Source organism: Toxorhynchites rutilus, chromosome 2 (genome assembly GCF_029784135.1).
Source record: "Toxorhynchites rutilus septentrionalis strain SRP chromosome 2, ASM2978413v1, whole genome shotgun sequence".
Classification (NCBI taxonomy): domain Eukaryota; kingdom Metazoa; phylum Arthropoda; class Insecta; order Diptera; family Culicidae; genus Toxorhynchites; species Toxorhynchites rutilus.
The window spans coordinates 47,862,077-47,881,929 of NC_073745.1; the positions used below are offsets into that span (position 1 = coordinate 47,862,077).

At 34.8% G+C, this 19,853-nt stretch overlaps 1 protein-coding gene across 1 annotated transcript in view; it reads right to left on the reverse strand.

Annotated features, from left to right (window-relative positions):
* LOC129764427 (neuroligin-1-like) overlaps nt 1-19,853 on the reverse strand; it is a 615,422-nt gene that overhangs the window by 160,823 nt on the left and 434,746 nt on the right. Inside the window, exon 8 of the mRNA XM_055763494.1 lies at nt 5,689-5,841. Within this exon, the coding sequence (XP_055619469.1) occupies nt 5,689-5,841 (153 nt within the window). The remainder of the gene's footprint in view (nt 1-5,688; nt 5,842-19,853) is intronic.

The window sequence follows — 19,853 nt, forward strand, 5'->3', positions numbered from 1 at the left end:
ATAATTTAAGATACTATGTACACAAGTGGTCCGAGAACATCTTTTACTTCTAAAAATTTGTTCTATCAAGGTATTTTAGTGTACTAGCTGACCCGGCGAACCCCGCCCAAAATTATTTTTTTGATATGAACTCGAACGTACAATTTTCATTTACTATACGTTTCCTATTACTTCTACCAAAACTTGTTATTATAATAGTTTTCTATTTTTTTCAGACACAATTTTCGCTCAAGATTCTTGAATCATTTGTAAATATCATATTTCTCTGTTACATTAAATACATGTTGAAAAAATCAAAATAATGTATCCGTGTATGTGGAGCAATTTACTCAAATTAGCAGACCCAAACGCAATTTTAAATTGTGAACATTTCAATACAAATTATCGCTCGATGTGCTTTGCATACATAGAAGACATAGTATTGATTCTAATATAACTATTTTCTATATTTCTACTTGCATTTCTGCCAAAACTTTTTCTTCTTCTTTTTCTTAAATGGCACTTAAATGGCAAACATTATCAGTCCCGATTTTGGTTCAAGATTTTTACCCACTTGCAGAAAACTTGTTATTCTATTACATATACAGGAAAACCTGTTTTTTGCTCAATTTTCTGTTCTTGTGCCGTTTTTTTCGTGCGTTTTTTTATGCGGTATATGAAATGAAGCGTATTGGACGAAGTTATCGTTCATTTTGTTTTTTTTAGATGGTTTATTTTTCGAGCCTATTACACTATCGATTTCCATGACAATGCATTGAGTTTCTGCATGGCAATAGCAAAGGCTGTGTCAGCGTTGCTCATGATAGCGTCTCGCAAGTGAATTGATTCTTCCTCACCCCGCTTCTGTAGATTGTCTCGTAGGAATCGCAGTCGTTCGTTCTCTACCTTTGCGTACATGTCGAGTTCATGAACTGTTGACACAGCTCACGATATCGCATAACACACATAAAAATTCATCGAGTGCACTCTCTTGTTCGTTGCGTCTTTTGTAACTTTTGTAACCACATATTCATAAACTGGTGTTTTATCGGTATTGATGACAATAGCGTGATTAACATTTAGCTATACGAGCATATGTGATCTGAAGGATTTCAATAAGTAATTGTGCTCATTCGTTAATGCTTCCAGCTCGTAGGCGATGCGCCGAGCTTTGGGCGAATCGATGTTACTTACGCATGTGTGGATGAAAGTGCAATGAAGTGGATGTAGTACCATTTTTCATTCTGCAACGTGAATAAATTCGTTTGTTTGAAAAATGAACTTTTTTTTTTATTTGTATAGATTAGATAGAGGAGATTAGATCAACAGGATAAAAATTTGTGTTTTTAAGCTAAATTTAGAAAAAAATTCACAAAAAAAATATTTGAAAAAAATATTTTTATCTGCATAGGGCTCCCCTAGTCGGTATTAAACATACGATAATCGGTATTCTAGCGGTATGTAATATAGTTTACGGCATATTCTCATGTCTAACCAATTTATTGTGTATAATTTCATTAAAACCGGTTATCGTGACATCGTGACATGAGATTTTTATGTAAATTTATTTTCATCCACAATTTTCGCTCAAGATTATTGATTCATTTGCAAATAACATGTTTCTCTATTGATACAAAAAAATGAATAGTCCAAAAGTCCAATAGTCCAATTTGTGATATCGAACATATTCTAACCTTTATTGATAAGGGGATTTCAACTGAAGATTGTAATAATCTTAAAGCTTCACTTCACATTTCAGAATTAGAATTAGCTCTAAAGCAATCGACAAAGAAACAAAAAAGTCCTGGACCTGATGATTTAACTTATGAACTCTATTAATTTTTTTTTAAGAACTTAAGGAATATTTGCTGTGATTGTACATTTGTTATATGACAGGTACTCTAAAAGTTTCCTTTTCTGAAGGCATAATAACTATGATATAGAAGAAAAAAAGTCTTACAAAATAACAGACAAACAACCAATATGTATGCTTAATTGTGATCACAGACTTTCTACAAAAAAATAAATAAATAAATAAATGAACAATAGGATGCAAACCTTAATTAAGCCACGAATTGGTCCGAGGCAAGAAGTACCTATAGATGAATCTGAGAATCATAACCATTATCAATTATTATAACGATCATAATTTTCTCTGGCTGGCGGTGGGAAAATACGGTTTTCCTGCTCAATTCATTATTTGCATACGAGCCTTGTTCATAAAACAAAATCCCATTTATCGTTATATGTTCCAACAGTTGTTCCTTGACTACGATTTCCAAAATTCTCTCGTACATGTGTAACATATTAATTGGTCTGCGATCCTCTTTTTTAAAGGACATTGCACAATAGTCCAGGCGATGCATTTAAGTGGAAATTAGCATTTTGAGCTCGATGGTTATTCTCTAGACTTTGCGTAAGGATCACCATAAAAAAAACAGTTTTTTTGCTCTAACATTTATATTTCAAATTCTTCATACAAACCGTCTTCGAAAAACTTTTAGAACATACTAATACAAACATTTTGCGATGCAGAACTTGTCAATATCTCAACTTCACTCAAAGTTATTGATATTTCTTTCCAGAAAAATACGTTCTCTTCAATTGCTTGCCATTCTTTCTGGGGCAAACATAGAAAATATTTGTTGATGGAATTTGAAAGAACAAATTTCACTCTATATAACGTGTGATTTTCGAAGATATGGTTTTGTTTAGTATTTGAGTAAATTAAAAATTCAAATGTTTCTATGGAGAAATCATATTTCTGTGAATTTCAGTTGAATTTGTAAAACAATTACACATTTCAATTATCAGATCTTGATCACGGTTTTAGGCAAACCTTCACAATAATATCAATAGTAATATTGAATGCATATACCCAAAGTTTATTTTGAGCACATGTTTTGGCATCCCGATTTATTACATTGAATGAGCCGAAAAATAACAGAAAATGTTCTACTCCCCAATACGTGTATATCATTTGTATAATATATATGCTAGAGTCAATATGAGCCAATATGAGCGAGCGAGACAGGTGAAACATAGTTTGCCAAATACACGGCCCAGACAGAGAGAAATATCTATTCTCGTTAATGCTTTTCTTTTTCCTCTTAGAAAACATTTTCCAACTTCGTTTTATGATGAGGTGTAATATTATCACGCCTTTATACAACAGCGCTAGTAGCTATATGGATAGCGTGGTCGTGTGAAACAGCTTTGCATTCCAGCCGGCCTTGGTTCGATCCCCATTGACGTCGTATGGACTTTTTTTGGCACAATCCCAAATGAAATGAAGAAAGAAAAAAGAAAGAGATGTCTACTCCCATACATACAAACCTTTTTTAAGCTATTAAAACAGCTCATTATTTGCGCATTTGACCCTCCAGCACACGAAATGGCATTATTTCTGCCAAAGATGAAAAGCTTTCAGCCAACGCTAGTTTGGGTGTAGTGATAATAGGATCTTTTCCTATTACGAGAAAAAATATTCGTTGCCTTCAAACGTCACCACGACGGCTTGAAATCGAAAGGGATTCCACTCAATTACTCTTAAAAGTATTGTTAAGAGTTAGGCTCCCTAAACCCTATGTAACTGAGCTTGTAAAAATAAAGGAAATATAAAAAAAAATATTTTAAATTAATAACAATATATTGATTGAATAAATTGTTAATACCAGTTGCGTCACAGAGTAGCCAAATTGATAGAATATGGTCTACCTAAATGGTGATTTTGAGTGAAAGAAATCAATAAATCTCTATTAATAACTTAATGCTTCCAATTGACTTTAACATCATACTTTAAACATCACGCGAACACATGAAAAAGGGATGAAATCCAATTTTGCCTTCTTTACTGCTATTACTCACCAGTAGTCCAATCACTTATGCTAAATCCGTCCCGCCGAAATCAAGCCGAAATTGTTCACGACAGGAATTACCAGTCATAAACGAACAAAAAAAGAACACGAATAAATGAAACGATAGGTGGAAAATAAAAATGCTCGCGCCCATAAATCAACGTGATAATCACGTACGAGATGGAACGATAAAAAAAATTTCACATGTAGAACACGTTTTAATTTCTCGCAAACTTTGAAATCCATTGCTGATTTTCGCATCTTTTTTTCACAGCGGAAGGGATGTTTGCAGGTGGGGGGGATACAAAAATATAAAATTTACTCGTTGTCTCCGGTTTTCTCTCTCTCCGCTCACAAACTGGCCACAATTTCAGTGTCCTTATGTGCAGCGAATGTATTATTCGTTCCACACATAAAGTTGGGATCGGAACATAATTCATATCATATTTTTGGTTCCATACCTGCTGAGCCACTTGTAATTTTTCTTGGGCGGGAAAATAAATATTATTTACCACTCTAGTCTGAAAATGGGTCTCGGAAACGAGTCGGAGAAAAGTCCCTGAAACGGTTGCTTGTCTAAATTGAATTATGATAGAATATGTTCCAAAAGCTTTGCTGGATAAAAAAAAAAGTTCGAGCATGAATGTGTCTGGCCACAAAACCACCAATCAAGTGTACTCTCAAAGCTTATCTATTGTAGTCACGAATAACCATTAGCCGTGACTATAATCGAGCGACGGAATAAAAACTTGAACATACAAATAATGAGAATAAGAGAACCCCTAAATAATAAAGTTGTATAAATTCAACCGACACGATGAATGACCAGCTTCGGCAAACATTCATTTCCTAGCTATGATCATATCTCGGTCGAGGAGACTGGTCTCAAAATTTCATGCTTCAAATGTGTTCGCATTCGGACGTTAGATTCGGCACCCGCTACCAAAATGCATGAGCTGCCCGACATGCTCCATCCAGTTTTAATAACCATCCAGCACGGAAAAGGCAAAACTAAACTGACTCCGGTCCGGTTTTACTCGTTTATGAAATTGTATTTATTGCACTAGAAAGGTTCCCCGAGTCCTCGTATGATGCGCTCCTCCCCCTCTCCTTGTCTGACCGATACGCTGGAAAAATTCGCAAAATATATCTAACAAATGTAAACAGCGATAAACTATTCGAGACACGTTTCTGTCGCTTTCGGCCGTTTCTGGGTGGGGTCCAACCGGCTGCTGCGTGAGAGGAGAGGGTTCCTCATCTCGTTTCGCTGTGGGTGCTGTTCCTCTAGGAGGAAAGACTGCCGGCTAGCGGCGAGTAAATAGTTTCATGATCGAGAAATATGATGCTGCTGGTTTCGCTTACGGTTCTCGAATCCGCCATCGCGTAGTCCACAAAGCGACTCGGTACGTGTTCCGTAGTCGCTGGTTAGCATTTTTTGTTCCCAACAAAAGAAGAATTCGGTACCGCCCAAGGTTTTTCCTGGTCGAGACAAAAATGTTGACTCACTCTAATTGAATGTTTGTTTTGAAATTGGAAAGATATTTCAAAGTGTCCCTACTCCTCCCCCAAAAAAAACCTTTCCTTTGGATCACAAGCGGCCTCCAGCAAAGCCGTGTGATGTATGGTTTTTATATGTTTCCCGTGTCTCTCAAAAAAAAAAAAAAAAAAAAAAATTAGAAAAACATTGCAGAAAATTTCCGCTGGATCTCGCGTATTGTATGAATAAACAGTCCCCCGGTTGGATGCGGCGAAATTCCCGACCATAAATCACCGGAATGGCGATGAGTTTGGAAACAATTGTACGCGGAACGTAAACATAACATGCTGGGGATCACACAGTGCGTGTACTTACCGAGGATTCCTAAGCGGAAATTGACTGTAACTACGATCACGTGCCCGTAGCTGGCCAGCACGGAACCGTCGTACGGATTGCCGGAGCCCCAGTCGTACCCCTCGCCGTGGATGTAGAAGAAGATTGAGTATGGTGCCTCCAGACCGCGGCTGCCTGAAAATAGGGAGAGAGAGAAAAATTGGGAAAATTATGAACTGCTAAGCGAAATGTTGGCTCCCATCGCGATGAAATCAATTGCTATGCGATGCTCGTATTCGCGTGTAGTATAACTATTCATCGCAAATTGTGGGAGAAAGTGTTTTGGGCTTTGCTTGGACCATTCATGAAGGAAGGTCTACCGTTGAGTTTTATTTAAATTCGACAACGGTATATAATTTATGGCGATCGCCGAGTTCTAGTCACGAATTTATACAAATGTTGTGCCTACAATCATCTAGACACCTCTACGTATCTATAATGAGCGAAAATTATTCAGAAAATCCACAAAAAAAAGGTACTGAAATAATACTCCGATTTTGCTTGATTCGTGTATATTTATCTCATATTGAAAAATCCTATACCCGTATTTTTTTAATTTTCGAATATACACGTTTCTGAAAATCTTTTGAACCACTTGAACGATTTTTAGAAAATTTACAGAAATATTTTTAAAATAATTTTACTATAACTTCACGAAGCTAGACGAACGTCATGTTTTCGTTATGGTTTAATCGAGTACATTAACATTTCTGATCTTACGGTTTTTATGGTGTGGTTGAGTCCAATTGAATCTATCCAATCTCGAAATCTAGCAAAGTCGCACCATTTTATTCGTTTTTTGTTGTCATGAAAACTGCTGTGAATTTTCATCCTTTCTTTTCCAGAATCGCACAGTACGAGAATTGGTGGACGAGGAATGATAGGACTTAATCCCATATGTTATTTAGATCCTCAGATAGCTGTCTATGATGCCGGTCAAATGATGTAATTAGAATAGTTTTTCTTCACTATTTACCAGATGTATAAAAAATCCCGTGACCAAGTGGTTAGCGTTCCACATTACCATGCCGGGGGTTCGGATTCGATTCCCGTTCTGGCCGGAGGATTTTTCGTCAAAGAAGTTTCTTCCGACTTGCACTGTGGTCACGCGTACTTCTAGAGCTTGCCACTCAGAATGCATTCAAGGTGTGTTATTTGGCATACAAATCTCAATCAAGTACTATTAAAATGGCGCAAGTAATACTACACTGAGACGGCAAAGTTCCTCTAGGAACGTTAGTGCCATTCAAGAAGTTAAAAAATAGATTAGTTTTTTTTAAATAAAAAAAATGCAAGAGTATTGTTTTTGAATGGTTTTAAATAATCTATTAAAATTAATGTCCTTGCACTTTTTTTCCATTTTTCAGGTAATTTATGGATGACGCACAAAAAAAATCATTGTTTCTCGAGCCTCAAAATTTTTTTCGATAGAAAAAAATATAGCGCCCTCTAACCCAAATTCATGGAAACAACAAAAAAACAAACAATCAATAATTACGAAAACAAAATATCATCTGAATCGGTCCAGTAGTTCAATAGTTATGAATTTATAAAAAAGTCATTTTTGGGAAAAAGGCGAAAAAATCGATTTATCGTACCACCCTAAAATAGAAATGAGCAAAAGTATGTAGGGGTTTTTTGGGGCCGGAGATGGTACTTATGATAGTTCGAAACCCTTCCCCCATCTTTCAAGGGCGGGTTGCCATACAAATGAAACACATATTTCTGCATAACTCGAGAATTAATCAAGCGAACGGAACCAAATTTGACACGTGAAGGTTTTAAATGTTTCTAGGGTGGTTCGACACTCCTCCCCCTCTCTAAGAGGGGACTACCATATAAATGAAATACAAAGGGCCTGGCCGGGTAGGGAAGTAAAAAATGACTCCAAGCCAAATAACCCGCTCTATGGAAAATATTGTATATAGTACTGAATAAGAAATTTTTACTTTTTTTTTAAACCCCTATGAGGTTCAACATACAATCTATAGTAAAAACGTAGTTTTCAATGTTTTGCTTGCTATTCTTGATAGCTTTGAAATAAAAATTTAAAAAAAACTGTGCATCTTATGATGGTGTATCGAGAAATATTATCAAAAATTTTTGAAAAATTGATTTTTTTTAACAATTTTGAGATTCACTACTACTCTAATTCCTATTTAATTGTGTTTCTGCACCTTTCATAGATATGCGTGATTTTTTTGAGAATCTTAACAGTGTTGCGCAGTACGAGAAAATATATATTTCTAAATTTTTATTTTTTTTTTTAGAATTTTGAGACCCATTATAGGCTTAGATCATTTTTCAATATATATGTTCATTTGTTTGTGTATGTGTTTTTTGATATTGATGATCTTTTTTCCGAATAGAGCTGCGCGGTATGAAAATATCTATTTTTCTAATTAAATTTATATTTTTTTTTTCAATTTTTTTGTGATTTTCTAACTTTTTTTTTCGAAAATCTATTATTGTATTGTATTCGTGCATTCATACAAAGAGTCCTAAATCTGATCACCAGCGCTATGAAAAGTCTCGTTGTAAATTAGAAAATTAGATAATTCTTCTACATCCCTATATGGTTTACTATAAGAGCTGTGGTTAAAAACGTAGCTTTTCCTTTTTTTCACGACACTCTCAACAGCTTGGAAAAGAAAATATAGAAAAAAAGTTGATGGATCTGGACTTAGGGGCACGGACGTGATCTTGACACAGGACTGTGATTATGTGTAGTAATTGCATTTGAATTAGGGTTTTTCATTGTTCAAAATCTGTAATTTTTTTCTCTTTTGATACATTAAATGGAAGCCCTGAAAAAACCATTTCCTGTATGAACTTGTATCCTTTAACGGGTTAGATGAGATAATGTGGTAGAATCAGAAACCACATTCTACACAACAATACCATTAAAGCTATTACTACCCTTTTTAATATACGTGATTCTATCCTTTGGATCTTCTAAATCAGCACCCAGTTAAATTCATTTATTGCATTTTTTACATAATCAAACAACATGCTCGATGTTATGACATCCTGGATCACAATTATATAAACTGTTAGTAGCAAGACCTACACGATAAAAACGTGGATTGAGCACGAATTGATTGGGTTGCGATCTACTCAGTAGCCTTAATATAGACATTCGTCGTCGTAATTTTCGCTTCCACAACTTTCTTTGCCTATCTGTTGCTCGAACCAATTATGGTAGAAATTAACCTGCCAATAGTATGTGTAGGATTTATAATCAATGTTACAGTGTTTTTGATTTTAATCCATCTCGCTCAGTCCTCAGAAAATTGTACACTCGTTTATGTTAAATTATTGTTTTGTTATTTTGAAGTGCATTGTAGATTGTCATATTGTAATTTTTTTTTTCGTAAACTAGTGTCTAGAGTCTGGAAGGAAAGCGAATGGTTAGTGCAATCGAGAGAAAACATACCCGTCGTCAAATTGTTAACTTTTTTTACTATATTCACTGTTAATGTTTGAGCAAAAAAAATATGAATGGATAAATTTACTATCTCATGGTATATAACACAACATATGTCGCAATAACGATTTCGTGTAATCTGCGTTTGAAAACTCTTAATAAATCGTTACATTTTCGTAGAGTGACCCCCCTATATAGAACTCAAAGACATAGTCCCATGTCAAAATATTCATATTGCATCTTACTATGATAAAAATACCATCGAAAAGTCAATTTTTCTTGGCATTTCGAAATGTTTTTTTCTGCGAAATTTGATAATTCTATAAATAGATTAGAGGTTGATATGTTTAGTCTTATTAAATTAAATCTACGATTTTATTAATCGTCGATTTCATAAAAACTAAAAATAAAATAAAATAATTGATTTACTGCAAGCTGCTGTTACTTCTTCTCAGTCTTTAGGCAAAGATGCGGAAGCTTTGTTGAGAGATGCTCATGCAGTCCAGGCCTGACTTCAAGTGGATACCCCTATCAGTGACTTTTTGGTCAGATTGTGGAAATCAATTAAGTATTATTTTTTACAAATTTTGTTACATTCGTCCGTGTTTAGGTGTCATATGACATATGACATCATATGACATCATATGACATTTGATATTTTTATTTATCATCTTAATTTATATTGCCACCATCAAAATGCGCCCCTTCTGAATCAATATACTTTCTCCAACGAAAAATCCGATTCTCAATAAATTATGAAAAAATCATAAATATAAAAAAGAGGTACGAACACATTTCAAAGCAGCACTCAAAACTTAATTTAAATTAATTTAAGTCTCAAAACTTAATTTAATAATTCCAAAATTTCAAATTATTGAAAAATTGTACCGCAACACGCTCTAAAATTCTGAAAAAATCACATATCAAAAACAGGTACATTTAATTGAAAATTATATTTGAATGGATCTAAAAATAAAAAAAAATCCAAAATTTCGAAGTACAAAAAAAAGTATTTCCCATAAAAAATTGTTTAATTTGTCGTGGTACTTCATAACAGACATACTTTGAGTATTTCTCGAATTTTCATTTCCAAGCCTATTGAGTAAAAAAAAGAAAAACTAATTTTCCTAATTTGATACCTTATACAACATTTTCCATAGCACTGGTGATAAGATTTGGGGTCACTTTTCACGAACACATGAATACGATACAATTATAGATTTTAGGAAAATAACAAAGTATTAGAAAATGAACGAATTAGATTTTTATTTAATTATTGGATTTTTTTCGCACCGCGCAGTTCTCGAAATTTTGTGAAAAAAAATCACAAATATCAAAAATCACATACGAACAGATTCAAATAGAATAGAACCAGTACAGAGTCTCAAAATTCTAAAAAAAACAAAATTTCATAATCACATTTCTAGGGCTGTGATCGCCTTTTTAAAAAAACACGGAAATTGTTTATGAGGATTACTTTTATTCACTTAACTAACGTACACACTCTGCACTTTTTAATGACTAACTCGGTCTGGCACGATCGGTCATATTTATTGACTAAAACTGCTGATCGCGCACATTGGTAAAAAAAATCACACTTATCTAGAAAAGGTGCAGAAACACATTTAAATGCGAATTAGAGTAGAAGAGAGAAACTCTGAATCACTCAAAACTTTCATTTAATATTTCAAGAATATTTTAGTACTTAAATTTTTGATGAAACATGTTGTTGATAATATTTCTCGATATACTATTATAAGATGCATTTCCAGTATTTTTTTTTCATTTTTTTTATTACGAAGCTATCGAGAATGGAGTGAAAAACATTGAAAACTACATTTTTTTACTAATTCCAAATGAAATCCACAAATGACAAAACATGAGTAGTTTTGATTCGATTGAAAGTGTGTATTCCGTTTGGGTTAGAGGAATTACGAGTTTTCCACAGCAATTGGGAATTTTTTGACTCAAACGTAACTTTGGAAAAGGGCGTATCGATTTTAGTAAGAGAAATCTTTGATAATTTATATCTCAAAAACTATGAGTCGTACCGAAATATTGTGTTAGAAAGAGTTATAGAATATTGATGGTTGAATATGAGAAAAATGTACACTGAGAAAAAAAATTAGTACTCTTTTTTTTATTTACAAAATAAAAATTCAATTTGCAATATCCAAAATACATATTTTTTAATTTTTGTTAAATTTTCTCATACAAAATATAAGTCATGCAGAAAATTTAAAAATGGGCCCAAGATGGTAAAACTATTTTTGATATTTTATATTTTGTGGAACATTGACTTTTTAGGAATTCTCGAAACTGTGGATTTTTCTATGTTAACAATCATTTTTAGCCACAAATTATGAATCCTGATGTGATTAAAAAACAAAAAAGGTTATTATCAATCTCCTTCTAAATGTAGCCATTCCCGAAATATTAAAAAAAAATATTTCTAATTTATTGTCTTTTTCATAGTAAATAATCCCTTTTAATAATGGATTGGGGAAAAAGAAATGTCGTATTTCTGATCGAAATTTGACGCTTTATTTAACATACTTAAAATTATCCAATTTAAGTCAAATATGCGCCGTTTTGTTCGCAAACTTGTTGCGATTTAGAAGGCAACTTCATTATTCCCCCCTTATAAAACCCCCCTCCTTATTTGAAAAAAAACTCAGACAGCCAGTTTTCGCAAGCCTCTTTTGAGGCCAACTTAGTATCACCAAGAGCGTTTTGCATGGACCGGAAGAGATGATAATCACTGGGAGCCAGGTCAGGACTATACAAGATACTCACAGTAGAGAACCGAGTTGAGGCAGCTCATAGTGAATGATTCCCTTCCAATCTCACCAAAAACACAGCAAAACCTTCCTTGCCGTCAATCCGGGCTTGGCGATGGTTTGGGCCGGCTCACCGCGCTTCGACCACGACTTTTTTCGCTTTAGGTTGTCGTACGTGATCCACTTTTCATCACCAGTCACCATTTTCTTAAAAAATGGGTCGAGTTCGTTTCGTTTCAGCAGTGCATCGCAGGCGTTGATTCGGTCTAAAAGATTTTTTTTGTGTCAACTCGTGTGGCACCCATACATCCAGCTTTTTTTGGGATTGGTCTATACCCAGTTCCTGGCCAATCGAGCGAGTGCTCACATGCCGGTCTACTTGGATGATTTCAACGATTTTATCGCTTTCCACGACGATTGGCCTACCAGTACGGGGTGTATCTTCGACAGCCACTACACCAGAACGAAATCGATCAAACCAACGCTGTGCTGTGCGAATCGTTACAGTATCGGATCCATAAACTACACGATTTTTTTTCGGCCGCCTTCGTTGCAGTTTTACCTCGCAGGTAGTAAAAACGTAAAATATGGAAAAATGGAACCTAATTTGGCATGTGGAGGTTTTAGGGTGCAATAAATGTTTCTATGGTGGTTTGACACCAGTAGTGAGGAGATTCCTTCCGTGAAGCACGTGATCGACTGTTGCTTATCGATCCTCCCCCAACAGCTCCCGCAGGTGAGTGTGAACACGATTCGGCCGACAGTGGTCTGGCTGACACAATGTAGTTATGATGAAATCAAATTATCTAAAATCTGTCAGTGTCCATGTACCATATGAAACGTCCCATACCAGAAAAACAAAAAGAAGGAAACACGAAGTTGTGGACCAAAATCTATATATATAAATATGGATGTTCTGTCTGGGGGGGGGGTGGGGTGTCTGCCATACAAATGAAACACAAATTACAGGGGGCACACAAACACAAACTTCTGCAAAACTCGAGAACTAATCAAACAAAATTTGGGATGTGATGATTTTTGGGCATATTTCAACCAAAAACATGACAATTGAAAATTTTCGGACAACTCTGAAAGAAAAAGAGAACATTCCGAAAATTAAATTCTCATATGTTTACATATGTCTACGCACGATGAAATGCACTCCTTTATCTTCTTCTATCTATACCAATAAGAAAGTATCGCCAAATATATGGATATAAGCAGAACTCGAGGAAGGAATTGTCCGATTTAGGGCTGTCTTCCTTCTATCATATTTTCTGTATCAAACATTTATTTCATGTAACGGAGAAATATGTTATTTGCAAGTGGTTGAAAAATCTTGAACGAGAATTATGTCTGAAAATAATTTTATATTATAATGATGAGTTTTGTTAGAAATACTAGGAATTTTATAGTAAAAGGGGTCGTAATGGGGTCGATTAGAAGATCAATTAACGAACAGTTCTGCGATTGGACCCATGAACTTGCTCATAGTAAGAAAACATGAATGTTAACAAAATAACAAAAACAAATTTTGGGCGAGACGAAGTTTGCCGGGTCACCTAGTTACAAATATTGTTTTAAATATCTCGAGAATGGCTACATTTAGAAGAAGATTGATAATAACCTTTTTTGTTTTAAATAACATCAGGATTCATAATGTAAATAAAAAAAAAGAGTACTAATTTTTTTTCTCAGTGTACATTTTTTTCATATCAATACTCTATAACTCTTTCTAAGACACTATTTCGGTACGACTCATAGTTTTTGAGATATAAATTATCAAAGATTTCTCTTACTAAAATCGATAAGCCCTTTTCAAAAGTTACGCTTGAGTCAAAAAATTCCCAATTGCTGTGAAAAACTCACATTTCCTCCAACCCAAACGGAATACACACTTTCATTGGAATCAAAAATACAAGTTTTTAAAATCTGCATTTTTAGGACGATTTCGTTTGGAATTGCTGTACTATAGATTCTATCGGTTCAAAAAATATTCAAAATTTTTCATTTAGTACTTTCTACAATATTTTCCATAGTGACTTGGTTTGGGGGCACATTTTACTTCCTTACCCGGCCAGGCCCTTTCTACATAACTCGAAAACTAATCAAGCAAATGGAGCCAAATTTTGCATGTGGAGGTTTTATGGGGCAAGAAACGTTTTGATGGTGGTTCGACACTCCTTCCCCTCTCTATGGGGGGGGCTGTCATATAAATGAAACACAAATTTCTGCATAACTCGAGAATTTATCAAGCAAAGGGGTAAGCGCAAAACTCGAGGAAGGATACTTCCGGTTGGAGATATCATCTTTTATTATATTTTCTGTATAAAACATGTATTCCATGTAAGGGAGAAACATGTTATTTACAAGTGATTGAAAAATCTTGAACGAGAATTGTGTCTGAAAATAGATTGATATTGTAATGACGGGTTTTGGAAATTTATATCGAAAGGAAATTGTAAATGGTCAGTTGGAAGATTAATCAATGAACAGTTCTGCGATTGGGCTCGGAACGGTAAGAGAATGTGAATGTTTGAAGATTTTGGTAACAAAAAACAATTTTGGGGGGACGAAGTTTGCCGAGTCAGCTTGTTATTAATAAAAATGGAATGGCAATTTTCAACTCTCGATAATAAATTTTATTATTTTTATAAATTTACTAGGTTTTCTCGGTAAATTAAAATCTAAACACTTAAAATAACCCACACATCACAGGATTACATTTGTTATGAAGAATCGTTTTCACGCATTTCAGAATATTCTCGAAAGTTTGAATTGAACTAATAAATCTGCTCACTTGATAAAAATTCTAATCTCACTAGCTGTGTTCAGTAACAGACTCTGCATATATTTTCAACATCATCCATGTTCTCAGCATCTCTGATGTAACGATCCAAACCAGTCGAGATCTGGTTTCTCCTTACGTAGTGCTACGATGATCGTAAACATTACCGTTTTATTGCTCCCAGCTTGGTATCAGATGGAAAGCTTCGTATAACCAAAAAAATCTTTCAAGCGGGAGAGCCCCGAATCTCGTCCATTAGTTTCGTAACCTTTTGTGCTTTGGTTTGGCTTCGAGCTGCGCTAGCCTTATTCTGATAATATTCTTCTGCAGAAGAATCACTCCGATGCGTATATATTCATATACGAAATGCGCCCCGGGGAGGATTGCACTACCCGACTGCAAAACACTGCTCCGCCACTATAATCTCGACGTCTTTTGATCATTTTATCGCGATTGTGTGGAGCACGAATATATGGAGGCTAATAAAAACGGCATCCAATCGGACCTCGGAGGCGTTCGTCTGGAGGAATTCAGGGTAATATTTTGCGCTTTTTTGTAGCTCTCATTGTGCATACAGACAAGGATTTTTATGCATTCGACTCCGGCGACGATGATTCCTGTTTCTGAGCGATACTGGTGAATATCTGTTTGGTCTAACCTTCTTTTTTTAGCGGATATTTATCCGGAGATAAAAATACATACGACCGGTTCTATCTTATCCGAACGGGAAAATGATTAATTCCTCTGAACGACATGACAGATAAGTATGCCGCCTGTTGAGTTCTGGATGCCCAACGAATATCCGAACTTCACAGCATCGTAAAATTCCCATCAACCAAATCAGAACGGGACATATTACTCCACGTGTCAGCAGGCCAAACCCAGTCGAATGGGTTTCCAAGGGTCGACCATTAATAAAAGTTTAACTAATTGACATCAAATCGTAAAACATATTGCTCCCGATGGTGCGATTTTAATGATTCTCGGCAAATTATCACCAGACATTGGCATAACCGCAGAATCCCTATTTAATGGAATTTGGGATGGGGATGAGGGATCGTTATATGGTTAAAGTTTTGCGATTGGCAGTTTGATAGCGTGATTTTTCTAGTGAAGGCTTAGAGTTCGTTCTCTGTTGGAAGGTGGACATTCTGATTATTTTAAATTGCTAGAATTTAGCCACGAGGATGAATATGAACAATACGTAATCATCAATAAATGAAACGTGCCAGATGAACAATAGATACAAATTTTTCACAGGACTTGATTCGTACTCTAAAATATAACAGAACCAACAGAAACTCTTCGCTTCAGTAGCATCCATTCTCATCCCTCGTCTCAACATCAAAATGAAAATGACAAGCCAAGCCGAGATTGAATTATTCGCTCTCCAATATTTATTCGGTTAGGCATAATTTAATTTCTACTTTAGAAGAAATTTTATAAAAAACAGTCCCACCAGCCAGAGAGCGGAATTCTCATCAGACTCACCCAGATGAAGCAGGAGGGAAATTTATTTAAAGCAGCAACTTCTCCTCGCTTCTGAGCCAGCTTCCTGAATAGGTTTACCATCTACCGAATGTACAGTTTCCCAGCACTCCTGCCTCTGCCTTATCCTGGTTTTTCCTCTCCCGGCGGCCAGAATTTCTAGCATGCTAAACTGCAATAAATACGTAAACAAATTTTCCACCACCCTCATCCTCGCGTGAGATGTCATCTACACAACGGAAGCCTCGCTATCGATGATGAAAAATGACTTTCGGAATTATTTCCTTCCTGGCGCTTCCGCAAGCGTTTCACACAGAGAGAGGAGCACACTCCGACTGGATGAGAAAGAGATAGAAACATTGGGAAGCGAGAAAAACACCATTTAGAGGATTCAATCAATATGTTTTCCGACATTGACTTTGACAGCGACAAAATGCTAAATCCTGGCGTGTGCCTAATAACTTTTTTCCCTTTCGGCGGAACACAGGCAGGATGAAAAATTAGACAGATATTGAAAAAAGATACGAACATTATGAGCGAAGCGGAACGCAGCCTTGCTGCTGCTACTGCTACTGCTAAGCCGGAGGAAGAGGTTTAGGTCCTAAAATGCTTCAATTAGACCGCTACGGTGGAAATAAAAAGCATTACCCAGCGGGGTACTGAGCTGCCAACGGATTGGGACTTTGAATTATGCGATAGAATATATTATTTTAACGAGAAAAGTTTTAATCGAGAAAAAAACGGCCAGAAAAAATAAACTCATGTGCAAACAAAGTTACGGCAAAATATTGGAATTCCAGTTTGCTAACGATCGGCTGGATGGGGACGCGTAGCTTCGTGATGATATTATTTCTCATGAAATTGATGGATAATATTATCGGGAGTTGAATGATGTAGGTTGCAAATAACAAATGTCAAAACGCTGTGATTGAACTTTAGTGAATAACTTGTTCCCGATGTAAATCGAAAATTGTGACATTTTCTCTTGTATTTGTTGGACCAAAGCTTCAATACAAATCATCAAACATTTGGCTTTATTAACCTCCTAGTCAGCCAATCAATATTTTTTTTGCAGGGGAATGATAATTTCTCAACGATTCAGCGTGATATTTTATCATTTGAATTTTTACATCACCACGCGGTTCCATGGCTGATTGAAGAAAAGGAATGGACTCATAAAATATTCACCAACTGATGATTCTTGAAGGACAATTTGTAAAACTTTGAAATCGTTTACTTTCTGAAAATCGTGTGACTTACACATGAACACGTGAAAAAAGTGTTTTTAGTGAGTTCACCAAGTTGTCACTTCACGCTGGAATGACTCATATATATCTTTCGTCATATGACAACACCTTCTTGGAACAGCTTGACAGCTTGGGACCAAAATTTGAAGTTTGTTGACCCTCATTGTTTGCCAAGAGAAACAGTAGTAGAAAAATGTTTGAACATGAATTCATCTAATAAACTAGAAAAATGCTCTATTTTAGTGTTGTGATTAAAGCGTTTACCTGTTTTTCAAATTCTTGTTTCTCATAAATTACATTATGGTACCTAGGTCTACCCACTGATGTTCAAACAAGTGTTTAATTATTCATTTATTGGTATATGGAATCATTCCAGTTTGGCTAAATAAGTGCAGAGGTATCTCGAGAAACATAAAAAATAGCGAAAATTCGAAACATCTATATAAATAAAAACGGAACGCCAAATGTGTTGCTAAGCGCGAAAGCCGAGCAAAGAATCGTCCGATTTGAGCCGTTTCCTTTTCAGAAATTCATTTTTCCTTTTTTTTTTAAATTCTTAAATAGAGACAGAGGGCGCTATAAATAGCCAAAATAGCTCTTAGCTCTTAAAATTTCCAACAAGTTTTCCATACATCGGACGATGAGCACACAATTACATGGAAAAAGTTTTTCGAACAACAACTTTTTCATTTTTTTTTCTTTGAAAAAATACTATTAATGTTTAATTCGTAACATTTTTATGTATAAATTATCGCAATTTACATGCTCTGTTAAATTTTGTCTATTTGGAAACATGTCAAGAACATGTCAACGTAAGAATTTACACACTAAAATGTTACGAGCAAAACATTATTTTTTTTCAGGAGTCTTCATACAAAAGTGACGTATATTCCAAAAACTATAAAAGATCTAAAACTCTAAAACTCTAAAACTTTGTCGAATACACTATATCGCTATCTTGACTTTAAACAAAATTATGATAAGTTGTATTTTCTTCAAAGAAAACATGAGAAAGTTGTTGTTCGAAAAACTTTTTCCCTGTAAAAGTGCCCATCTTTCGATGTATGGACGACTTGTTGGAAATTGTAGGGGCTATTCATATATATGTATATTTTTTTGGGAATTTAAAAAACATACGTTTTTGAGAAAAAATGAGTTTTAATTTTTAAAATAATTTTTTGTCATGGTATTTTTTTGTGAAAATTTGAACAATTTCCTACATTTCGGCCTTAGACAAGAAATTTGTAGGTATCATAGTTTTTAAAGTTATAAATTTTTGTAAAAAATTAAGAAAAAAAATTGGCTTTTCCCAAAAAGTAGTCTAATTATTTTTCGAAGTTGCAAAGTTGCTTAAATGACCCATGTCTTTACACCCACAACGTTTCACTGCTATCTGAAATGGTACTGCCAACGGTCAATCGAGTGGGCATGAAATTCGTCTATACGACCAGATTGCGTGGTTTTGTAAAAGGATTTGTTTCTTTATTGACAATGCACGTAGCGCACTCAATATGTGTCGTGAAAAATCTTCTGTTACATATTTCTCCCCCCTCCATCGTTATATATTTAATAACGCATAAAATAAACAACTCGTGAGTGTGGTTCAATCATACATAAGCAATCTCCATATAACGGTATGAAAACTGACGGGCCTAACATTTTGCGATGAGAAACAAAACTATAAACGGCCTGGCCGGGTAAGGGAGTAAAAAGTGCCCCCAAATCAAATCACTAGCTGTAAGGCAAATAAAAAAAATGAAATTTTGACGGTTTATTTGAACCCCTCTGTGGTTTAACATAGGATCTATGGTGAAAAACGTACTTTTTCGTTTATTTCACGCCATCCTCAAAAGTTTCGATATAAAAATTTGAAAAAAAAAACTGAATGTGAATCTTACTACGGTGTATCAAGAATAATTACCAAAAAAAAATTCATCAAAAATTGTAGTACTAAAAAATATTGAAATTTAGAATTTTTTTTTGGATTTAAAGATTCAGTACTGCTCTAATTTATATTTAAATGTGTATCTACGGCTTTTTTTATATGTGTGATTTTTTTCAGTGTTGCGCGGTACAAAAAAATATTTTTTTTATATTTCCAAAGAGTCTGGCTAGGTAAGGGAGTGAAAAGTTCCTCAATCCAAATCACCAACTGTGTTGAAAATATTGTATAGAGTACTAAATAAAACATTTTGGCAGTAGTACCACATATTTGAGTCCTTAGGATCTATGGTGAAAAATGCACCTTTTCGTTGTTTCAAGCCATTCTCAATAGCTTTAAGACAAAAATATGAAAACAAATACTGAAAGTACATCTTACTTAGGTGTATTGATCAATATTTTCAAACAATTTTTTCATCAGAAAATCAAACACTCAAAAATATTTAAAATTATTTTTATTTTTGTTTTAATTAATT